This window comes from Cnephaeus nilssonii (assembly GCF_951640355.1).
Source record: "Cnephaeus nilssonii genome assembly, chromosome: 12".
Lineage (NCBI taxonomy): Eukaryota > Metazoa > Chordata > Mammalia > Chiroptera > Vespertilionidae > Cnephaeus > Cnephaeus nilssonii.
In genome coordinates this window covers 23,210,171-23,233,834 of record NC_137083.1, presented here as the reverse complement: position 1 = coordinate 23,233,834, position 23,664 = coordinate 23,210,171, and the positions used below count along the sequence as shown (strand labels likewise).

At 36.4% G+C, this 23,664-nt stretch overlaps 1 protein-coding gene across 2 annotated transcripts in view; it reads left to right on the top strand.

The window, feature by feature from the left end:
- The window catches only part of GLCCI1 (glucocorticoid induced 1), an 80,030-nt gene that overhangs the window by 43,813 nt on the left and 12,553 nt on the right, over positions 1–23,664 (top strand). Inside the window, exons 3-6 of one of the 2 annotated variants that reach the window (XM_079785744.1) lie at positions 900–986; positions 15,950–16,063; positions 21,152–21,304; positions 22,858–23,068. In XM_079785744.1, coding sequence (XP_079641870.1) covers positions 900–986; positions 15,950–16,063; positions 21,152–21,304; positions 22,858–23,068 — 565 coding nt within the window. Of the gene's footprint in view, positions 1–899; positions 987–15,946; positions 16,064–21,151; positions 21,305–22,857; positions 23,069–23,664 lie in introns of both variants that reach the window. The other variant, XM_079785743.1, reaches the window with a different exon arrangement.

Sequence of the window (23,664 nt, the reverse complement as noted above, 5' to 3'; positions counted from 1 at the left end):
AATTAAAACAGTAATGAGATACCACTTCATACCTGAGGTAGTTTGACCTGTTTTGAAATACAAACACCTACAACACCAAATGCTGACCAGGATGTAGAGCAATAGCAACTCTCATTCATTGCTGGTGGAAATGCAAAATGGTGTGTAGCCACTTTGGAAGGTAGTTTGGCTGTTTCTTAGAAAACTAAGCATGCTCTTACCACACAATCCATCATTCATACTCTTTGGTATTCACCCAAAGGATTTGGAAAATCTGCACATGGATGTTTATAGTAGCTTTATTCTTAATTGTTAAATCTTGGAGGCAACCAAGATGTCCTTCAATAGGTGATTAGATTAATAAAGTGTGGTACATTCAGACAACACTGATGGCTTTTTCATAAGAAGTTATATATTATGTAAAGTCGTGGGTGCAGCCTCAATATAAGTGGTGATTTTTTTAATGTGTAAGAAAAATAGTTTTTAAAGCCATATATATTTACTGTGATAATCATTACTATTTGTCTTTAAGTTGTGGTTTTTACTTTCCCTAATTTACATTACACCAAGAGTCCTCTCATGTAGTAAGAATGATACTTTAATATTGTTAGTTTTTTTAAATATAGCTACTAAATGGTCTTACCATTTGGGACTTAATGTTTTGTATTACATTTGGATGTTTCATTAATGTTGATGTGAAAAACAAAATGTTTTGAGTAACTTAGAAGCATCTTTCATTGATCATGTCTAACTCAGAATATGATAGAATGTTTTAAACGTTACCTAGGGTCATGAAAATCTTAGCGTTTAAAGGATTTTAGTAGTATAGCTTCTTAATTGGTTTTCAAGAAAATTTTGAAATATGTTTGAGTTGCTGTGAGAATAAGGAATAAAAACAAGATTTCTTTGTTTCGTTCAAGACACCTAGTTGTTGGGCGGAAGAGGGAGCAGAAGAGAGGTCACATCAGCGTTCTGCGTCATGGGGGAGTGCTGATCAACTGAAAGAGGTAAGGTATTTCTGATTGTAGTCTATAACCTATTTTTATCCTAGCAAATTACCTTATCATTTCCTGAACATAATGGTGCTTTCTTTCGGAGTTTAAGAGTTGCCCTCCACGTTTTGGTGAACAAATCCGAGTTTACCTTAGTTGTGCTCTTCATGTTCTTTATAAATGTTTGTTCTGCAAACTCTCAGCTTTTGCCTTTTCCAGAATGAATTCTTATTTTACTTATAATTGCTATATCTTCTTCATTTTGGTTGTCTTTTGTTCCCACTTCAGCTTTCTTGTTTTTGAGTTATAGCAATGAGAACTATAGATTATAGCTTTGTACAATGGTAGGAAAGTGTTTTCTGCTTCTAATAACTTTTTCATGATAGCCAGCATATTGTTGTCCTTTGAGACCCAGTAGTACAGTGGAATTCATATCTTTTGTAGTTTTTATTCTCTTACTCATTATGAATAACCCAATTTGTGATAATCTTTGTGTATATTTTGGGTTATTTTTCCTGATCGTGTTATCTCTTATCTGTCTAAATTCTTTTATTTTCATAGAAACTGAGTTGAAAGGTCATCAAGTTCAGTGGTCACCAACCTTTCGGACGTCACGGACCACCAGTGGTCTGCGGACCACCGGTTGGCGACCACTGATCTAGTCTATCTCCTATGTAAACACTGCTTTAAAAAATGGTCATCTAGTCTATTTTGATCATTCTTGGTGAGAGAAACTCCTCACTTTGCTAGAGAACCAAACTAGTTCAGTTGTTTCAGCTTAAGTTGTTAAATAGTTCATGTTATATATTGAACTCAGAATTATACCCCTTAGTTTTGACTCTGCCCTCGGTATCATTGTGTAAGTCAACTTTAAATATTTGAAAGGCTAGCAATATGTTATTTTTCTCCAGGGTAAACATTGACATTTCTCTCAAATAATTTTTATATATGCATGCCATAGTTTTCATAATTTTAGTATCATTTTAATATACTATGGCTATCAGTATCTTGCATATACTATATGGTATCTAGACTGAATAGTTTCTCTATAATATTAATGTAGAGAAATCCTCAACTTCTGTCTGCTCTACACACAAATGCATGTACACAAAATCAGTTTTTCATAGCAGCAAGGAAAAAAGAAACGAAGGGAGGGAGGGTGAGAGGGAGGAAAGGAGGGAGGGAGGAAACTGGTTTAATATAGCTAAAGTAGCTACATATCTATGCATAAAATACAAATACCAAAAAAGTAAACTTTCAGTTTTATCTCAGAAGTCAATACAATCTCAAAGCAATAGCCAAGATTTGTTATGATTGAACTTGGAATTGCAACAACATAGGATATGCATGATTGAAAAAGGAATGGCTAGCATTTATTACTGAGTGGGAGATTTGATTGCTCTCCCCACAAAACAACCATAACACTGGCTAAAACAAATAATTCAGTGTTCTGGAAATCAGACAAACAAATTGAGAAGTTTTGTTCATGAAAAGTACTGAACTCAAGGCAAGAATAACACAAGTTTGTGGTGTTCTTATATGGTGCTACTCCTTTCCCCCTTCTTACTCATCCCCTGCTTGGTTGGTATGACATTTCAACCAGGATGGAGCAGGCCTTGAAAACCAGAAGCTTTGCTGCCCCTACTGCTGATAGAGTACTTGATAGAGAGTATTGAAGATTAAAATAGTGATCTTAGTTGCAAATGAACAGGGAGAAATAATGGCTCCGTTAGTCTGAGGTTGTAGTCTTGTTTATGGCAAGCAACAGACTTACGGAGCAGTGAGATTTTATCAAGTTGTAAGAGGCAAGACAGCCACAGGGGCTTGATAAGTTCACCACATCTATCCCAGCTTGACCCGATATGCACAGCAGAAAATGAAGTGGGCCCAAACTATCCATGCATCACTGGTCAGTGGAGCTTATAAATACATAGAGAGGAGATTCAAGCCGCCTAGCGATAATAAAATTTGGGGCCAACTTGTAAAGGGCTCAGACTTTGCACTACTCATTCTATACTCAAATTACATCTGGGAGTAGAAGCTTTACTGGATTGTAGCACTCAGTATCATTATTAAGATGGTAATTCTCCCAAAATTGATTCACGGTGATCACTGTTAAAATGTCATACCTTTTGTTTTGGGCAGGAATTAACAAGGTAATAATCCTAAGATTTATGTGGAAATGCAAAGGACCTAGAATGGCCAAAATAATTTTGAAAGCAAGTAAAATTTTGGGAGGACTTACATTACACAATTTCAATACTTCTTATAAATGTACATTAGTGCAGTTGGCAAAGAATTAGCGTAAAAGAAAACATACAGATAAATGGATCAAAATTGTGAATCCAGGAGTAAACCTTACATTTATGGTCAGTTGATTTCATTCAACAAAGTTGCCAACACAATTCACTTGAAAAGGACAGTTTTTCCAACTGTGGTACTGGGATAATTTTATATCCATATATAAAGAAAAAAATTTAAGCCCTTAGCTCCAAGGATAGAAAAAAATGAGCTCAAAATGGATCATAGTTCTAAAAATAAGTTCTAAAATTATGAAACTTCTAGAAGACCTTAGATTAGGTGGGGCACTCTTAGGTGTAAGGCCATAAGAGAAAAAAATATGAATTGAACTTTATTAAAATGAACATTTACACATGACTAAGAGCATGCACAGACAGACAAGCCCCAAACTGAAAAAAAATATTAGCAAATCATATATTTGATATAGGCCTTATCCACAGAATATATAAGGAACTCATACAAATTAATAATAAGACAACCCAATGGGTAATACACTTGAATAGGAGTATTTTCACCAAATATTTATGGGTGCCAAAATGTGTTCAGCATCATTAGTCATTAGACAAATGCAAATTAAACCATTAAATACAACTACACACCAACTATAATTAATTTAAAAGATAACGTTGAGTATTGAAATGGATGGAGAGAATCTGGACCCCTCAAACATTGTTGGGAATATAAAGTGGTATAGCAACTTCGGAAAATAGCCAGTTTCTTTAAAAGTTAAATCGTCAACTTAGCATATAATCCAGCAATTCCATTCCTAGGAATCTGTACAATAAAGATGAAAACACCTGTGTACTTTAAGACATACACTGTTGTTTATAGCAGAGTTATTCAGAACAACTAAAAACTGGAAATTATCGATCAGTTGGTAACTGGATAAATAAAATGTAATATATTCATGCAATAGCATACTATTCAGCAATAAAAGGAAACAATGTACTGAATACTAATGCATGCTACAGTGTAAATGAAACTCAAAAAGATTTTACTAAGTTAAGGGTCAGCAATATTTTTCTGTAAAAGGCCAGATAGTAAATATTTTAGGGTTTGTGGGCCATATTATCTTTGTTGCCACTACTCAGCTCTGCTATTGTAATGTGAAAGCAGCCATAGACAATATGGAGTGGGTATGGTTATGCTCCAATAAATTTTACTTACAAAAACATGTGGCAGGCTAAATTTGACCTGCAGATTGTGTTTTCTAATCCCTGTTAAGTGAAAGAAGCCAGATGAATAAGACTACCTATGATATGGTTCCATTTATATTGAAATGCCAGAAAAGGCAAATTTATACGGGAACAAAAGCCCATTAGTGGTTGCTTGTGGCCAGGAGTGGGGTTGGGGGAGTGGTGATTGGCTACAAATAGACTCAAATCAAATTTGGGGTTGATGAAATAACTCTAAAACTGCATTATGATTATTGTTATAGAACTCTGAAAAGTGATTAAAAATTACTAAATTTTACCCTTCAAATGGATGAAGTTAAGGGAATGTAAATTATATCTCAGTAAAGATGAAAGAAAAAACGGGAAAAAATATAAAAGACTGGTGGCTTTTTCATGATATGTCATGAAGGTATTAAATTCTATATGATACATATAACTATGACTAGAAAAAGTATAGGAGTATATGGGTGAAGACTAAAAGTAAAAATAAGAATTGGCATTTGAGAAAAGTAAGAGCTATTATTGAAATAGTAATATTTTTAAAAGTTATATACTATAGTGTTTTTTAAAAATGACTTGAGCCCTGGCCTGGTGGCTCAGCTGGTTGGAGCATCATGGCATACGCCAAAAAGGTTTCAGGTTTGATTCTTGGTTTGGGTGCATATGGGAGGCAACGGATGGTATCGATGTTTCTCTCTCATATCAATGTTTCTCTCTCTCCCCCTTCCTCTCTCAAATCAGTCAAATGGATGGATGGATGGATGGATGGATGGATGGATGGATGGATGGATGGATGGGTAGGTAGGTAGGGAGGGAGGGAGGGAGGGAGGAAGGGAGGGAGGGAAATAAACCTGGGTCATATTGGTTTGGGATTAGGGAGGCTTTTTAAGCCAATTTTAAGAGAGTGTAGATTTCTACACATTTTAAGAGCACCAAATGTATCTTACAAATAAATGGTGGGAGATTGGAATGGGGCTGTTTGCATAAATAGAGACCTGGGACTATGTTTGTAGGCAGTAAAACTGTACCTCAAATAACCCCATGTGACATTGTTGGTGTTTTCCTGTGGGCCAGAGAGACAGCTATGTAAAATGGAAATAGTAACCATATGTTGTGTGTATATATGGCATCTGGAATAGAGCTCTTCCAATGTGGGACCAAGGCCCCAGTCATACTAATTTAAAACCTGCTCTGGAGCTACGCAACTCCAGAGGCCAGTCTGAGCAACCATGAAGTAACATGGCAGGAAAGAGCTCACCAAGGACAACACTCCCACATAAGGTGACCTTGCAGACAAGTATTTTAGGGAATGTAAGGAAATCTATTACCATAACAGACAGCAGATACATTAAATAGAATCCTGTACATCTGAAGAAATAAGGATAAGAACACAGTCCCAAAAATAACTTTAAAATAAGAATGTTTAGAATTTCAAATGACATAGTAACTTGCAATGAGAATAGAAATAAGTAAGAACAGGCAGAATGATAAAGGTCAATTTGAAAATCTGTTAAGTAACAAAAGTTGGTGAAATAAAAAACTGTTTACTGGATCCAAAGGAAATAGCAGAAGAGAATTAGTGAATCAAAAGACTCAACTGAGAATTGAAAGTCAGGATGAGCAAATCATCTAAAATATAGAACAAAATGATAAAGAAGTTTAAACATGAAAGAGAAGTTAAGAAACATGGAAAATAGATTTAGGAGTTCCAGAAAGTAAGAATAGTAAGTATCAGGAAAGAGAAATTTTTTAAGGATGAAAATTTGCTAGATTTGAAGAACCATGTGTATCTTTATATTGGAAAAGCCCACCAGTTCCAAGGAGGAAAAACAGGACAATGAAAATATTAGGTCTAGCCGAAACCGGTTTGGCTCAGTGGATAGAGCGTTGGCCTTCGGACTCAAGGGTCCCGGGTTCGATTCCGGTCAGGGGCATGTACCTTGGTTGTGGGCACATCCCCAGTGGGGGGTGTGCAGGAGGCAGCCGATCGGTGTTTCTCCCTCATCGATGTTTCTAACTCTCTATCCCTCTCTCTTCCTCTCTGTAAAAAATCAATAAAATATATTTAAAAATAAAAGAAAATATTAGGTCTAGTGTACTGGAATTGTAGATCAAGGACACACACACACACACACACACACACACTCACATTTGGAAAAAGGGCAGATTACCTATAAAGAAATGTCAGATTATCAATATGTTTATCACAAAATACAATTGATGTCAGTATACAGTGAGTTTGTGGTTTGTGTCTATGTTAAGGAAATGAGTTCAAGTGAAGCATCATTTTCCTTTAAGAAAAGATTGCTTTTCTTCCTTTAGATTATGTTTATTGAAGGGTTGTTGATCCAGCCTTTATTTACATTTTGCAAACCTTTAAAAAAAGTACAAGTGTACTTTTCCATTGGTTCCCTGTTTATATAAAACAATTTAAAATTAATGTACACAGCATAACTAGAGTTTAAAAAGTCTGCTAAGTAAATGACAAAGATTTAATACTTGTCACTTTTTATGATACTTGATTTCTACCATTTAGTAGAGGTAAAAGAGCATAAAGGTAAATTTTTATGATTTTTTTTTTTTTTAGCAAACATCATCAGCCTTTAGTGGCACTGCATTTATTCGTGGAATAATGTCAGATGAATAAGACTATGTTCAGTATTGTGTAAAGCATCTAGAATTTCAAAAGAAACAGTAGATAACAATCTACTTCTTAAATAGCTTAATTACATATTAGGACAGTGGTCAGCAAACTCATTAGTCAACAGAGCCAAATATCAACAGTACAATGATTGAAATTTCTTTTGAGAGCCAAATTTTTTAAACTTAAATTTCTTCTAATGCCACTTCTTCAAAATAGACTCGCCCAGGCCGTGGTATTTTTGTGGAAGAGCCACACTCAAGGGGCCAAAGAGCCGCATGTGGCTCGCGAGCTGCAGTTTGCCGACCACGGTATTAGGAAAAGCAGCTGAGACTTTAAGGAATAATTACAAAAGGACTTTATATTAACTCCTATTGTCCTTGTTCAATGAAAGAAGAAGGCATATAGTTTGTGATAAATATATTTGTTTCCTGCCCGTAGTATAAGACTAGAATCTGATCACTTACACTCCTGCAGTCCCTCCAGGTGAGCATGCTTTCCAATCTCTTACCATAGTCAACGCTTCTTACTTCTCTCATGGTTATATTGCTCATCTTCTCCCAACTAGGGCCTTCTACAGCTGGGTGCCTTCATGGGGAAGGGATCCTGGAGGCTCCTTTTCTGTGTCTTGCTCACCTCCTTCCTAACTCCCTAGCTCCTGTTTCCGACCCCTCTGGAGTTGGAGCGTGGGGGAGAGAGGGAAAGGTAAGGGGAATAGATATGTTCCTACTTGACTGGTACTGTTGTAAGATGCCTTGACATTCCCTGGGCTTGACAGATTCTTAAAACTTCCTTTTGTGACTTCATGGGTTCTTTGGAATTCCTTGTTGCTACACCTCTCTTACCTTTAGTTCTGTCTTTAAGAGTTAGTGAGTCTCTTACTCTCTCCTTGGCCTCTAGAATTCTATACCTAGATTTCACATTCCCAGCTGCTGAGCTCCTTCACCCTTCTAGGCAGCCCTCTTACATGGGACCTAAGATACCCCTCCACAATGACTCTCACCCTCATTTCCCAAATGGTTCCTGGAAAACTCACATATTTTTTGTCTGGTTAATGTCTGGAGCTTATGCTGATTCAAATGCTACAGTAAAACTCTGTTATACTAGCTTCACATTTTGAGTATCTGGAGTGGGTATCAGATACGAATTCATCATGACCCCTTATCTGTGGGGAACATACATCAGTCATTCAAGTTGTCCCATTAAAACTTGTCTCCATTTGAGGCAAAGGAGAAAGTATACCCTTTTGGGTCTTGGATTTTATTTTTTTCCTACTTACAGCCTAAAAAGCTGCTTTTACAGTTTCATGGATGCTGGCAGAGTCATGAGACTCCTGGTTTAGAGACAGGGGACTTCAGCACAGCAAGTATCAAGGTTATCAAGTTTGCATTTGTTCTGACCCTGAAGTCACATGGGGAGATGGGGAGGGCCCAAATGGATGCCTGCCCATGCAGTAGATCCCATTTCAGAAGAGAGAAACAGAGCTGGGGGAATCCACTGTTTTTATAGTAAGCAGTAAGCAAACCTTTTGATCCCAGAAGGTGTCATTCCCAGAGAAAACAAAGATGATACATGTTGTATTATTGTTTTATTATTATTATTTTTACTATTCATGATTTTGATAAGCATAAGTTGAAAAAGGTGGGTTTACTATTCATAAGTCCTTCAGTGGAAATAAGGAAAAATCATAGGTTGCTTCTTTATCTTAGTCCTGCTCTCATTAGAAAGATAGTTTTTCTTAAAGGGAACTATCTGTGGAAGTAAGGAAAATGATTAGGGATGCTTCTCACTTCTAATAAAATAACAATTATTAGATATGATTTCATTTTATTTATTTAAATTTTTATTTATTGATTTTTAGACAGAGAAACATCGATTTGTTATTCCACTTATTTATGCATTCATTGGTTGATTCTTGTACGTGCCCTGACCAGGGGATCGAACCCACAACCCTGGCGTATCAGGATGATACTCTAACCACCTGAGCCACCTGGCCAAGGCCAATTATTAAATATTACTGATATGGACTTCTCTTTTTACATAAGAAAAATAAAAGTTTCCTTATAGTTTTACTAAGAGTATACCTTTTGCCCTAACATTCTTTTAGTATTGGTATTTAAAATTTTTTTTATCATACTATAATAGGCAAAAATATTGCAATAATATTTTCTCTGGACCTAAAAGACAACAGAATGGAGAATTTTGATTATCCATTTGAAAGCAAAGGAATTGGGTGATGAACCTTTTAAAACTATATATTTTTAATAAAGTCTTTGTTTCAGTCCATATTGAGTTATAAAGATGTTTTATAATTTTTTATTATTTAAAATTGTATTCAATAGGCACAGTTTTTAAGGTCCTAAATACTGTTATCAGAAAAATAGAAACTTATCAGTAGGTTAGTATGTAGTCAGTTAATTGCTCCATCACATTTTTGTTCATCTTTATTCTATTTTCACATCTTGCAATATCTCCAACATTAAGAAAGGAAGTTACTTTGCGAAGTGGTTGAGATTATGAGCCAATACATAGTAACTGGTAGTTATTGCAGTTGAACATTAACCTAGTATTACTTTCAGCACTGTTGGTAGGAAATAGAAAGAAGTTATGAATTAAAGACTGAAGGACTAGGCCTGCCATTTATTTGCTGTGTTACATTGGGAAAGGTATTTTTATTTTTAGTGTTTCCTGGTCTGTAAAAGAGATACAATAAATCTGTGGGATCAAGTAGGTTTGTGAACTAAGTGTATTTTAAATGTTAGTCTGGTATTGTTAACATGCCTCTGTTGAAAATTGTGCCTTGTAGGTAGTTGTAAATACATTCTATATTAAAACTTATTTTATATGTATAAAACTTGTCTCAGAGCTGGCTGTATCTTTGGGGATGAATTTGTGTGTGGGAGTATCTTTGTCTGTCTGTTCCTGGGCAGGCATATCTGTGGGTATGTAAGGGTTGATGTTTGTGCAGGTAGCCTCTCCCTATGCATGTGTGTGTGCTCCTTTTATATTCACGTTTGTGCATGCATGTGCCTGCATTTGCTCATTTGATTATCATGGGCTGAATAAATAGCAGAGAGTTCATTTGGGTTTGCCTGTTGGCACTTTAAAGAAAAACAGGAAGACAACACTGAGTATGCACATTTATGGAAAGACAAAGTTTTAAATTTTTATCTATCTTTAGTGTTAGATTAGGTGGTGTTGTTGCATTTTAAATTCTTCTGAACACTGTCAAGGCATATAATATTAAAAATTTGTTTTCGACTACAGGACCTTTCTTTTGAGACACTTGATCTTTACAAGCACTAAAGTTTGTCACATATTCCCTTTTTTTTCATACAAAAGTGAATAACAGCTTGAGATTCATGACCTCTCGCAACATTTTCAAGAAAATTTCTTAGGTAAATAGCTTTAATAATTTTTTTTTTTAGTTCAGGTGTCAGATTTTCATTTCCATTTGTATGTTTGTCTTCACTTTTTATAAGATTTCTTTATCTCCTCGTGAGTTATTAACTTGATTCTTTAAACAATAGTGAATAGTGGTTAAGATAGCAAACTCTGGAACTACACTTCCTAAATTTAAATATTTGTTTCACCACTTAACTGTATGACTTTTAGCAAGCTCTTTAATCTTTCTACCTCTCAGTTTCCTCATCTATAAGATGGGGATATTAGTAGTACCTATCTCATCTGCTTTTATTGAAAAACTAGAGGCCCGGTGCACGAAATTCAAGCACAGGTAGGGTCCCTAGACCTGGCCAGCAACCAGGTCTGATTGGGGCCTTCTGGCTGCTGGCTGGGGCCTTCCTTCGTTCTGCACTGCCCCCTCGTGGTCAGCACACATCATAGCAAGTGGTCGAACTCCTGGTCTGTCTAACTCCTGAGGGGACAATTTGCATATTAACCTTTTATTATATAGGATGAATGAGGTGATTCCCATAAAAGCACGTGGCAAAGTAAACTAGCTTGTAAACTAGTTCTATTTTTTTTTTCTTTCAAAAAGCCTTAAAATCCTGCTTTTACTCCTATTACCTTTTAAGATTTCTCATTTCCCTGGCCTGTGGAATAGAATTCATTCTGACAAACAGTGCCTGAGGCAAAAGTACTCAGTCAGTTATTTGAGGCTGAATTTAGTTTTATTTTATTTTTAAATGCTAACAAAAGTATGTTGGAGGAGGGGAGGCTAACAAGACACAAATAGCAAATAAACAAGAATGATGTTATCAGGTTTTCAAAAATTTACAATAAAATGTATTCATAATTCTCAGATTTTAAGTGGGGCCAATCCTTGATTTTTGTTTATCTGATTCCACAAATGTTTTAGTCATTTCTTTGTATGTATGCTGTTTCTTCTGTCTACAATGATTATTTCTTCTTTTGACCCAGGATCACTTATTCATTAACTTTTTAATACTTTGCACCTTATGTGCTTGGGACCCCTTTCATGTTGGGATGTCGGATTACCATTTTCTGCCAGATTCCCCACAGGCTAGGCCAAGAGACCCCACCAGTGCACGAATCCATGCACCGGGGCTCTAGTTGACATATAACATTGTATAAGTTTAAGGTATATAATGTAATCCTTTGATATATGTATAAGTTGCAAAATCATCACCTCACACAGTTACAGTTTTTATGTATAGTGAGAATTAAGATTCCACATACTAGTATAAGTGAGATCATACAGTATTTGTCTTTCTTTGTCTACCTTATTTTACTTAGCATACCCTCAAGGCCCAGTCTTAACTTTTTTTCTTAAGGTCACAAAATAGCTAATGAATATTTAGAAACACAAAGTCAGATTCATCTATAGTTTCGTTTTAAAAATCCAATCAGTATAACTCAGTAAAGAAAAGTTGTATGGTCATTTCATCATAGTAACCAGGGTAGGTAGGCTCAGCAAAGTGAGGACCAGGAGCTTCTGTGTGATGCGATGGAATGTAGGCTTTAAGGAGGCTGTCTGAGGCAGAGGATCAGAGCTGTGCATGAGGGTGGGAGGGGTGTGTGTATGTGTGTGTGTGTGTGTGGGGGGGGGGGTGGTTGGAGTTACAGTTTCCTTCTACACCTCCCTCCCAGAAGACACCTTTGTGTCTACTCTCCACTGGTGCTAAGGTCAGGGAGAAGAGGTGGCTTTGGCTGTCATGCGGTCTTGAGCATCAAAGGGAAAAGAGAAGACAAAGTCTAAGTAAAAGCCCTGGAAGGTGAGAACATTGGCAGTTTTACTATGTAGGTCTGCGCCTCTCCTGAATATGGTGTAAATAACACAGGGACCTCCTGTACTCTGAAGCAAAGGAGGATTTATGGCATTTTGCTTTCGTTTCACATAGTTCTTGACAAAAAAATGTGTAAATGTTCTGAGTACATATATATATTTAGGAAGATGAGCTTCACTTTTACCTAATCTCTGCTGAATTGTAAACAAGAGCATCGCTATGTTATATTCCAAAAATAAACAGTATTGTGTGAAAACTATAAGGTTGCATAATTTAAATTGGTATTTCTAAAAAGTAAGGTGTGTACTGTGATGTATACATTTTGTTTTCAGGGGTTTGTTAAAGATGTTTAGGACAAGATGTTTTTTGGCTTATTTTGATGTTTCAAAGGCCTTTATTTTTGTTAGTTTATTTTTAAAGATATTTTTTAAATGGAAAAGCATTAATTGCCTTGATTAATCCCTAAGCATTATGGGCTCTTCTATTCAAACTCTTGGTTTCAAAATACCAATAAACATCATTGATACTCAGAAAACACTTAATTTTATATCTCTATCCTAATTAAATGACTTGTATGATTTGAAATTCTATATTTTTATCATAGTGAATAAACTGTCTTGATTTAGAGTAATTATCTACTAATGGTTATTCCTTTTCCAGTGAAAATTAATGTCTTTTAGAAGAAAGTTATCTCATTATGACAGCACAAGGAACACATAGACAATCTTATTTGTATATCTTTGCAAAGACGTTGCATGAAAGACCATAAGCTACAGAGATTTAGGAAAAGTAAAGGGATAAATGGATATTAATATAAAAGAAAGGATATAAATTATTCCTTTGTTTAAGTGCTATGTTTCTTTCCATGTTGTTTCTCTTCTATTTGCCACATGTAAAAATAAATTTTCCCTGTAACCTATTTACTTTTTCCCTTGAGCTTTAATAACAACTGTCTATTTTGCTTTTTATTGTCATGGTTATTAAAGGTAAGTATTTAGCTAATACTAAAATATTTTGTATTTTTGCTTTACTGTATATCTTAGAGGAAATATATTTTACAGACTTTACTTTGTATTTACACTTCAGCTAGTAGGTAACATAAAAGTGGTTTTTCCAGGTATAACTGTTAATTGATATAATATTTTCATAAGTAATACCAATATTAAATAACTTCTCTCAGATTGCTAATGATACCCTTTAAAATGCTCAGGAATATTTTATTCCTGGTCTAGCACATTTTAAGCAGATTGTACTTCACCTAAAATACATCAGTAATTTAATGATTTCCAAGTCATATTGTAGTCAAATGACTTTTCTTTAGCCTGTGAGTGTTACCATTACATTTAGGGGAATAACCCTAAGTTGTTTGTTTTTTAAAAGTTGTGTGATTAGAGCCAAGTGTCTGTCAGTGAATGAATGGATAAAGAACATGTGGTATATACACAATGGAATATTACCCAGCCACAGGAAGGAAGGCAATCCTGCCATTTGCAGCAACATGGATGAACCTTGAGGGCATTATGTTAAGTGAAATAAGTCTTATAGAGAAAGGCAAATACTGTATGATATCAATTGTATATGGGACCTAAAAGAGCTCAATTCATAGAAACAGAGAGGAGAGTTGTGATTATCAGAGCTCGAGGGTGGACAAACTGGGGGTTGGTCAGAGGGTCAACACTTCCAATTATAAGATGAATGAATTCTGGGGATCTAATGTACAGCATTTTCATTATAGTTAATAATACCGAAATACATACTTAAAAGTTGCTAAGAGAGCAAATCTCAAATGTTCTTGCTACAAAAAAGAAACCGTAGTTATGTGATGGGATGAAGGTGTTAGCTAATGCTCTGGTGGCATCATTTTGCAATATATAAATGTAGCAAATGAACACATTGTACACCTTAAACTTATGAATATTTATGTCAGTTATATCTCAATAAAGCTGGAAAATAAAATGCCATTTGTGTGACTAAAGAGTAATAAATAGTAAAATATTAAGTACTAATAAAATACTAACAAATTACCTAAATGATTTGATTTTTCTTATCACTATGGAATTTAAAATTTTCAAGTATTTATTTAGTAATTGATAAAGCAGGTTGATTTTGTTTACATAAGACTTAACTAATATTGTCCCTGTATTAAGAGATTGGGTTTGACTTTAATCCCTAGGAATGTGAAATACTAGTTTCTCACCTTACAAAAAGCATTTTAAAGAGGAAGATATTTCTGGTGTTACAAAGGTAAAATCTGAAATAATCTGGGGAAATTTACTGTACATGTTTACCAACAACATTATTTAAATTGTGCAATTGAACATTTGTAGCATATATTTATTATTTCTTTTTTTAAATTTATTTATTTTTTATTGTCTAAAGTTTTACATATGTCTCCTTTTCCCCCAATTGACCTTCCCCTCTCCAGCCATTCCCACCCCGGGCAAGCCCCCACTGCCCCAGTGTCTGTGTCCATTGGTTATGCTAATATGCATGCATACAAGTCCTTTGGTTGTTCTCTAACCCCCCCTCCCCTACCATTTGTCTCTGGATCTGTTCTTGTTCATCAAATTATGCTGATCATTATATACCACATATGAGTGAGATCATGTGATATTTATCTTTCTCCGACTGGCTTATTTTGCTTAGTATAATGCTCTCCAGTTCCATCCATGCTGTTGCAAATGGTAAAAGTTCCTTCTTTTTTTTATAGTGGCATAGTATTCCATTGTGTAGATGTACCACAGTTTTCTAACCCTCTTATCTGCTGTAGGCTGTTTCCAAGATACTGTAAATTGTGCTGCTATGAACATAGGGGTGCATATATCCTTTCTGATTGGTGTTTCTGTTTTCTTGGGATATATTCCTAGTAGTGGTATTACTGGGTCAAATGGCAGTTCCATTTTTAATTTTTTGAGGAAATGCCATACTGTTTTCCACAGTGGCTACACCAGTCTGCATACCCACCTGCAGTGCACGAGGGTTCCTTTTTCTCCACATCCTCGCCAGCACTTGTCAATTGTTGATTTGTTGATGATAGCCATTCTGACTGGTGTGAGATGGTATCTCATTGTTGTTTTGATTTGAATCCCTCGGATGATTATTGATTTTGAGCATGTTTTCATATGTCTCTCGACCTTCTGTATGTCCTCTTTCAAAAAGTGTCTATTTGCCCATTTTTTGATTGGATCGTTTATCTTCCTTTCGTTAAATTGTATGAGTTCTCTGTAAATTTTGGAGATTAAACCCTTATCTGAAATATCATTGGCAAATATGTTTTCCCATGCAGTGGGCTTTCTTGTTGTTTTGTTGATGGTTTCTTTTGCAGCAGTAGAGGCTGCATGGCCAGGGGAGCCCGGTCCGCCGGTCCCCAACAGTCCCTTGGAATATAGCTGCCCCTCACTCACAAATACACTCCCCGCACGTTCACGCACTCTCCTTTCATTCTCTCACTCACACACTATCTTGCAGCCTGCTGTCCCGTCGGCAGCCATCGTGGATCTCTCCTATTTATTATTTCTTATTTTTTAAAGTCTTAATCATTAAAACTTGGAAGAATGAATCAATCTATTATCCAAAAATTAAAGAAAGAAGTACTTAAAAATTGGTAATCACTTTTGTTCTCTTTCTGCTTCTGCTCTCTCTCCAAAGCAGATTGCCAAACTGCGGCAGCAACTACAACGTAGTAAACAGAGTAGTCGGCACAGTAAGGAGAAAGATCGTCAGTCACCTCTCCATGGCAACCACATAGCCATCAGTCACACTCAGGTAGGCAACTGTTTGTTAAAGGGTTCATTATAAAGGGAGAATCTTTATCATTTTAGGATTAAAAATTAATAATGTAAATCCCTAGATCTACTAAATTAGTACCATTTGCTAAATTGTATAAGAAGTTTTTTTTAGCCATATAGCTAATCTTTTTAATGGCAGATATACCTGTGTGTAGTGGTCTCAATGATAATTGATACTGGCCTGGGCTGAAATTGTAGCTCAGTCGTCGGCAAACTGCGGCTCGCGAGCTGTGGTTTGCCACTCTGTTGACTAATGAGTTGGCTGACCACTGACCTAGACTCTCGATTCCAATAATTACAGGCTGTTGTTGTTCCTTGTGATTAAGCCCCTATCCCAGTGGTCGGCAAACTCATTAGTCAACAGAGCGGCAAACTGCGGCTGCGGCTCTCGAGCCGCAGTTTGCCGACCACTGTATATAGCTCATTCACCTATTAAGCAACTATGGGCATTATCTCATTTAATCTTCCTAATAGCACTGTAACCCATCTATCTCTGTATCTCATATATTTTACCCCTATTTTACATATGAAGAAATTGAGGATTATAGTTTTATTAGGGTTTTTCCCTCCTAGGAACATATACTAACATAGCCCAATGGAACAAAATTTGGGAAAGGCTAGTCTAGACCAAATTAACTTATAAATATTTATGTAAATTTTAGTAAAGAAAATATAGTAGTTATGGCAGAAGAAACCCAAGTAGTATATAAAAACAAGTCCAGCCCTGGCTGGTTTGGTGGTTAAAGCATTGGCCCATGGGCCAAAGGGTCTTGGGTTCAGTTCCTGGTCAAGGGCACATGCCTTGGTTGCAGGTTCCCCAGCCCCAGTAGGGGTGCTTGCGGGAGGAACCAATTGTTCTGTCTCACGTAGATGTTTCTCTCTCTTTCTCTCTCTCTCTCCACCCCCCCCCTGTCCTCCCTCCCTTCCACTCTCTCTAGAAATCAGTGGGGGAGGGGGAGAATCCTCTGGTGAGGATAAAAAAACAAACAAAAAACCCAGGTCCAATTAGGGATTGTTTCACAAATGTGAGGATGATTCAACATTACGGAATGTATTAGCTTCATTCATTGCATCAGGAGGTCAAAATAGATGCTAAAAAAACTCTTGATAAAAACTCAGTACTCATATATGATAAAACTTATTTAAAAATAGGACACATCTTAATATGACTAACTGCACATATTGTGAGATTTTACCAATAAAATATTGGAAGTGTTTTTGTTATAATAAAAATCAATCATAGATGTCTATAATTATTGATATTATTTGCTAATAATATAGATGCTCTAGACCAGTGGTTCTCAACATGGGCACATGCCCCACAGGGGAGCAATTTGATTTTTAAGGGGGGCAATTCGAGAATGAGTTATTAACAGTGAATTTTTTGCATTTCTTATGGTTCTGGAGGTCTCATATACAGTATATATACACTGAGTGGCCAGATTATTATTATCTCTGAACACATAATAATCTGGCCACTCAGTGTATATCCTATATAATAAAAGGCTAATATGCAAATTGTCCCCTTGACCAGGAGTTCGGCCAGCAGGCAGGCCGGCCAACCGCCCATGTCCCCTGCGCCCCCCTCGGCCAGGCTGGCCAGACCCCACCCATGCATGAATTCATGTACCAGGCCTCTAATACACACACACACACACACACACACACACACACACACACACACACACGTACTCATACTGAGTGGCCAGATTATTAATGCGTTCAGAGATCATAATAATCTGGCCACTCAGTGTGTGTATGTGTGTGTGTGTGTGTGTGTATGGTGACCTACCAGTATTTATGCATTTCCGTTCTCTATTATATCTTTTGAAACTTTATTTGATACGTTTTTCATATCACTTCATATTATTATGTTTTTAACAATTTCATAGTGATTTCTTCCTCAATATTTCACCTGTCCTTTTGTTCTTTTATTTTTCTCTTTCATGGATGCCATGTTCTTTGGAAGCTTGTTTAGACCAAGTTAATGGCCTTTTAGGCTTCTTCCACGTGAATAGGAGTTCACTTTTTGAATAATATGTCACAGGGGGGGGCATCAGGATTTTAGAGATGCTTAAATCCTGATGGGGCGTGGCCAAGAAAAGGTTGGGAACCATTGCTCTAGACCAGCGGTTTGCCGCTCTGTTGACTAATGAGTTTGCCGACCACTGGACTAGGCTAAATGTTACCGTGTAGTTGGAAGCTGTGAGGATTAGGCAATTGTGGCATATTGTGTGCAAAGAAGTAAAGGGTAGTATATGACAGTGGTCGGCAAACTCATTAGTCAACAGAGCAGCAAACTGTGGCTCGCGAGCCACATTGGCTCATGAGCCGCAGTTTGCCGACCACTGCTCTAGACAAAGCAGTGAAAAAATAATAATTTTGATATCATTATTTGCGTACAATATTATATATTTAGAAAATCAAAGTGAATGAACTAAACTATTAAAACTAATAATAGGACAGCTAAAATGGAAGATAACTGACAATACCAAGTATTGATGAAGATGTGGAACAACTAGAAGAGCCATACTTTGCAGCGGCAGGCGGCGGGGGGGGGGGGGCACAAAATGGTACAGCCACTTTGGAAAACAATGTGGCATTCTCTGCAAAAGTTCCGTACATACTGACCATACAGCCCAGCGATTCCACTCTTTAGCATCTGTCCATGATAAGTAAACACATATGTCCACACAAAGACTTGTACAGCAATGTCCATGAAGACATTATTCATAAGAGTGAAAGAATGGAAACAAACCAATATCCATCAGCTAGTGAATGGATAAACATTTCATCTATCTATACAGTGTAATACTACTTAGCAGTAAAAGGAAGGAGCTACTGATACTTAGATGGTTGAATCTCAAAAACATGCTAAGTGAAAAAGTGAGGAGCAAAAGACTGCATACTATATGATTCATTATATTAAATACTCAAAAAGGCAAAATTATAGAGACAGAAAGTATTAGGGTTAGAAATTGACTACAGAGAGGCCCTAGGGAATTTTTCAGAATGATGGAAGGTTCTAAATGTGATTATACTCATAATTGGATGGCTGTGTATATTTACAAAGCTTAATGAACTGCATACTTAAAATGGGAGGATTTTATTGTACGCCATTTATACTTCATCAGAGCTGTAAAACAAACATGCAATTGCCAAGCAAGCCTCAGACATTTTAAGTGAAATTTCACATATGACTTCCTTTTTCTCCTTAATCTGATAGAATTAAAATATTATTCTTACTTTGTTTATTTCAAGCATCTTTTCTGTAAGATCCCAATGCGTTTATAGTAGATCTGTTGACTTGTTGACTTAACATAAAAGAATGATGTGCTTGTTCCCAATTTACACAGAAGTTTTTGGCATTTGGTTATGTGTAAAAATAATCATCTTTTGCTATACATACTGAACTTTTTGTAGGTGAGAGGTGAAGTCTAGAATGTTCTTTAAAATACTCTAAGAACAGAAAATAAAAGGATTTTAGATAAAACAAAATTGGCACTTGTTATAATTTTTGAAGCTGGATGATGTGCACCTGAGGATTCATTATGCTATTCTGTTTAATTATGTTGATGATTATATTTTTTCACAATAAAAACTGAGAACTTAGTGAGATGATTACATAAAATATAAACATAAAATCAGTAGTTTTCTCTTAAATGTGAACTTCTGTACCCTCTGCTATAATGTTTCTACCAAATGTGTGGGGTTGTTTTCACACCATCCAATTCTCCAACTCTTCAAATACAAACTAAGAGTTTCACAATTCCATTCTGACACTAACTGCCTGGAGTTGGCACAGACTCTGCTGGTGAAGGGCTCGGCCTCACCAGCCTGCCCCCACCTGCAGATGCCATTGGAAGTCCCAGATTATCGTCGGTACTTCTACCACCTGACTATAAAGAAGGGATTCCCACACCCCTTCTTCAGTTCAATAATTGGCTGTAATGACACACAGAACTCAAACACATCTATTGGTGTGTTTTAATGGTATAATAAAGGATACAGATGAAGAGGAACATAGGGCAAGATCTGGAAGATCCTGAGTGCAGGCACTTATGTCCCGGTGAAGTTGGGGTATGTCACCCTTTGGTGGATATGGATATGTGTTCACCAGCCTGGAAGGTATCTGAACCCATAGTTCAGGGATTTTTTATGGAGGTTTCATCACATATGCTTGGTCCACTATTAACTCAATCTTCATCCCATCTCCCCTCCCGAGAGGATGAGGCAGGGTGCGAGTTTCAAGCTTATAATCATAGCTTGGTCCTTCTAGTGACTAGCCCCCATTCTGAAGGTATTCAGGAGCCCACCAAGAGTTGTCTCATTAGAACAAAAGACTCTTGGCTCCTATCACCCAGGAAATTCTAAGGAATTTAGGAGCTCTGTGTCAGGATCTGGGGTCAAAAAATAAATATTGGAACAAAAGGTGCTAATTGGCACCCCTATCACTCAGGAAATTACAAGAATTTTAGGAACTTTGTGTTAAGGACTGGGGCAGAAACCAAATACATACTTCTGGCAATAATGTTATATAAATAATGAAAAATATAACATGCCTAAAATTAAACCTAAATGGCTGAGGTTTTTTTAAATGACTGACAAAATGGAAATGAAAAATACTTGCAGGTAATTGTCTCAGTGCAGGAAACAGGCACACACACACACACACACACACACACACACACACACACACAATAGTAGAGTCACATGGTACACCTAACTTACATAATTTCAACTATGCTTTATTCAGTAAAAATAGAACAGGGTAAAAATTTAACAGTGCAGAAGATTATGTCTGCTATTCTACCTTACCAGGTAAAAGTTTATACATTATACATACAGTCATACCTATATATTTGCATAAAGGATTATTTTGATTGTGATTTTTACATTCCTTATTTTAGAACCTAAATTTCTGTATTGTATTTGAACTTACATTGTTTTGAAAGGTGAAAATAACTATGCTCATTGTGTTCATAATTTCAGATTTACCATACTCTTTAGTTTTGATTTATTTGACCACAAATAATTTGATACTACCTTATCTTCTGATTTGTAGGCTACTGGATCAAGATCAGTCCCTATGCCACTGTCAAATATATCAGTGCCAAAATCAGCTGTTTCACGTGTGCCCTGCAATGTAGAGGGAATAAGTCCTGAGTTAGAAAAGGTATTCATTAAGGAAAATAATGGAAAGGAGGATGTGTCCAAGGTAAGTTTACATGGAATGTTTGAATTCTTTTTAAAAAAATATTGTTAACTGTCTCAAAAGTTCTTTTTTGGTAACAGTTTTAAATGTAATTCACATACCATAAAGTTTGCATGTTTAAAGTGTACAATTCGGTGGGTTTTAGCATATTCACAGAGTTGTGCAACCAACTGTACAATTGATTTTGCAGCATTTTCATCACCAAAAAGAAACTCCATACCCTTGAGCAGTCGATCATCCCTCATTTCCCTCCAATGGTCCCAGCCCTAGGCAACCACAGATCTACCTTCTCTGTTTATGGACTTGCTTGTTCTAGACATTTCATATAAATGCAAGCATGCACTATGTAGCCTTTTGTAACTGCTTTTATTTTTCATTTGTCAGAAATTTCACTTCTGTTTTAACATGTATAAGTGCTTCATCCCTTTTTATTGCCAAATAATAGTCAGTTATGCATGGATTTTATTTATCATGTCATCAATTGGTGAACATTGGTATTGTTTTTACTTTTGGGCTATTATGAGTAATGCTGCTATGACATTTATATACAAGTTTTCATGTGAGCATAATGTTTTCATCTCTCTCGGGTTTATACCTATTGTTGGTATGGTACCATGGTAACTTTCGTTTAACCTATTGAGAAACTACCAGACTGTTTTCCAAAGTGGCTGCACTGCACCATTTTATATTCCCACAAGCAGTGTATGAAGGTTCTAATTTCTGCATCTTCACCAACACTTGAAATTATCAGTTTTATTATAGCCATCCTAATGGATGTGAAATGGTATCTCGTCATTGGTACTGATATGCATTTCCTGATGGCTAATAATGTTAAGCTTCTTGTCATGTATTGTTGACCATTTGTGCATCTTCTTTGGAAAATTGTCTATACTTTACCCCATTTTAAAATTAGGTTATTTTTAATTATTTAATGGTAAAAGTTCTTTGTAATATTCTTTATTTTCTAAATAAAAGGCCCTTATTAGAAGTATTATTTGGAAATATCCCACATTCATTATTAGAAAATTTGGGTAATTTGCAAAGGAAATAGAAAACATTGTTCATGGCCTTCAAAATTAAAATAAGAAAGAACCAACAGAAAAATGTATACTGTGAATATTAGATTTCAGTTTTCTTATTGGCAAGTAAAAGAGATTTCTTGAGCAGTTTGATGGATTCATTCAGTATATATTTACTGAATGTCCGCTGTGTGCCAGACCCAGTACTTGGCATTCGGGATTCAGTGTTACAAGAAGCCTCTGCCCTTGGGGGACAGTGTGGAAATGCTGACCTATAGTACATATAGAGAGCTGTGTCATTTTAAAGACAATTTACCCTTAGTACTTTGGACCCTAAAAACTTCGGGATATGAAAGAAATTTTTTGTTCAGTAAAGGTAACATGCAGAATTTAAGACACAAGATTGGTGTCTTTATTTGTGTAAGAATCACTGATGCTGATAGTGGAATATGACATCAGATGAAACGCCGTGTGTTTTCTATGTGAATCGAGAGTATGCACTGTCATTCACATGTTTAATGGTTATTCCTCCTACAGCCTTTGGATATTCCGGACGGCCGAAGAGCTCCGCTCCCTGCTCACTACCGGAGCAGCAGCACACGCAGCATCGACACTCAGACCCCCTCTGTCCAGGAGCGCAGCAGCAGCTGCAGCAGCCACTCGCCCTGTGTCTCCCCCTTTTGTCCCCCGGAATCCCAGGATGGTAGCCCTTGCTCAACGGAAGATTTACTCTATGATCGTGATAAAGGTAAGAATGACACCACCCACCTCGATAGAGGGTTTGTTATAGGGCCTTGCTCATACTTTCTTTGCCTTAGACCATTGCATCATTTTTTTTTTCTTTTGTTGAGTGGTGGGATTGTGAAGGATTGGTTAACCTAGGGTTGTTTGTTCATTGGTTTTACATATTCCCTTCTTTGTGACTCTTACAAACATCTTCCATAAATGTGTCAGAGAAGCACAGCACATGATTCTGAGAGCCAATGAAAGCTGTAAAATGGACTGTGTACAGCTTCATGTCATATGACACAGGTTTTTCTTTGGTATTGCCCAGAGTTAACGATGGTTATGGTAGAGTCTATATTTCTTGTGCCTCTAGTTAGACTGCATAATCAGATTGCTTTGGGAAGAAATAATTTCTAAAAATACTATTGGAAGAAAGAGTATATTTTTAACCAAGTAGATAAAGTTTAATATGTTACCTATAGGACATCAGGGATTAATTATGTTATATACATGAATTATTGATAGCACCAATAAGAGGGCAGAACCTCTGGGATTTTTTTTGTTGCTTGTCAGGCCCAAACCATTTCCCACGTTCTTGTGCTCACTCTCTTGTTTCAG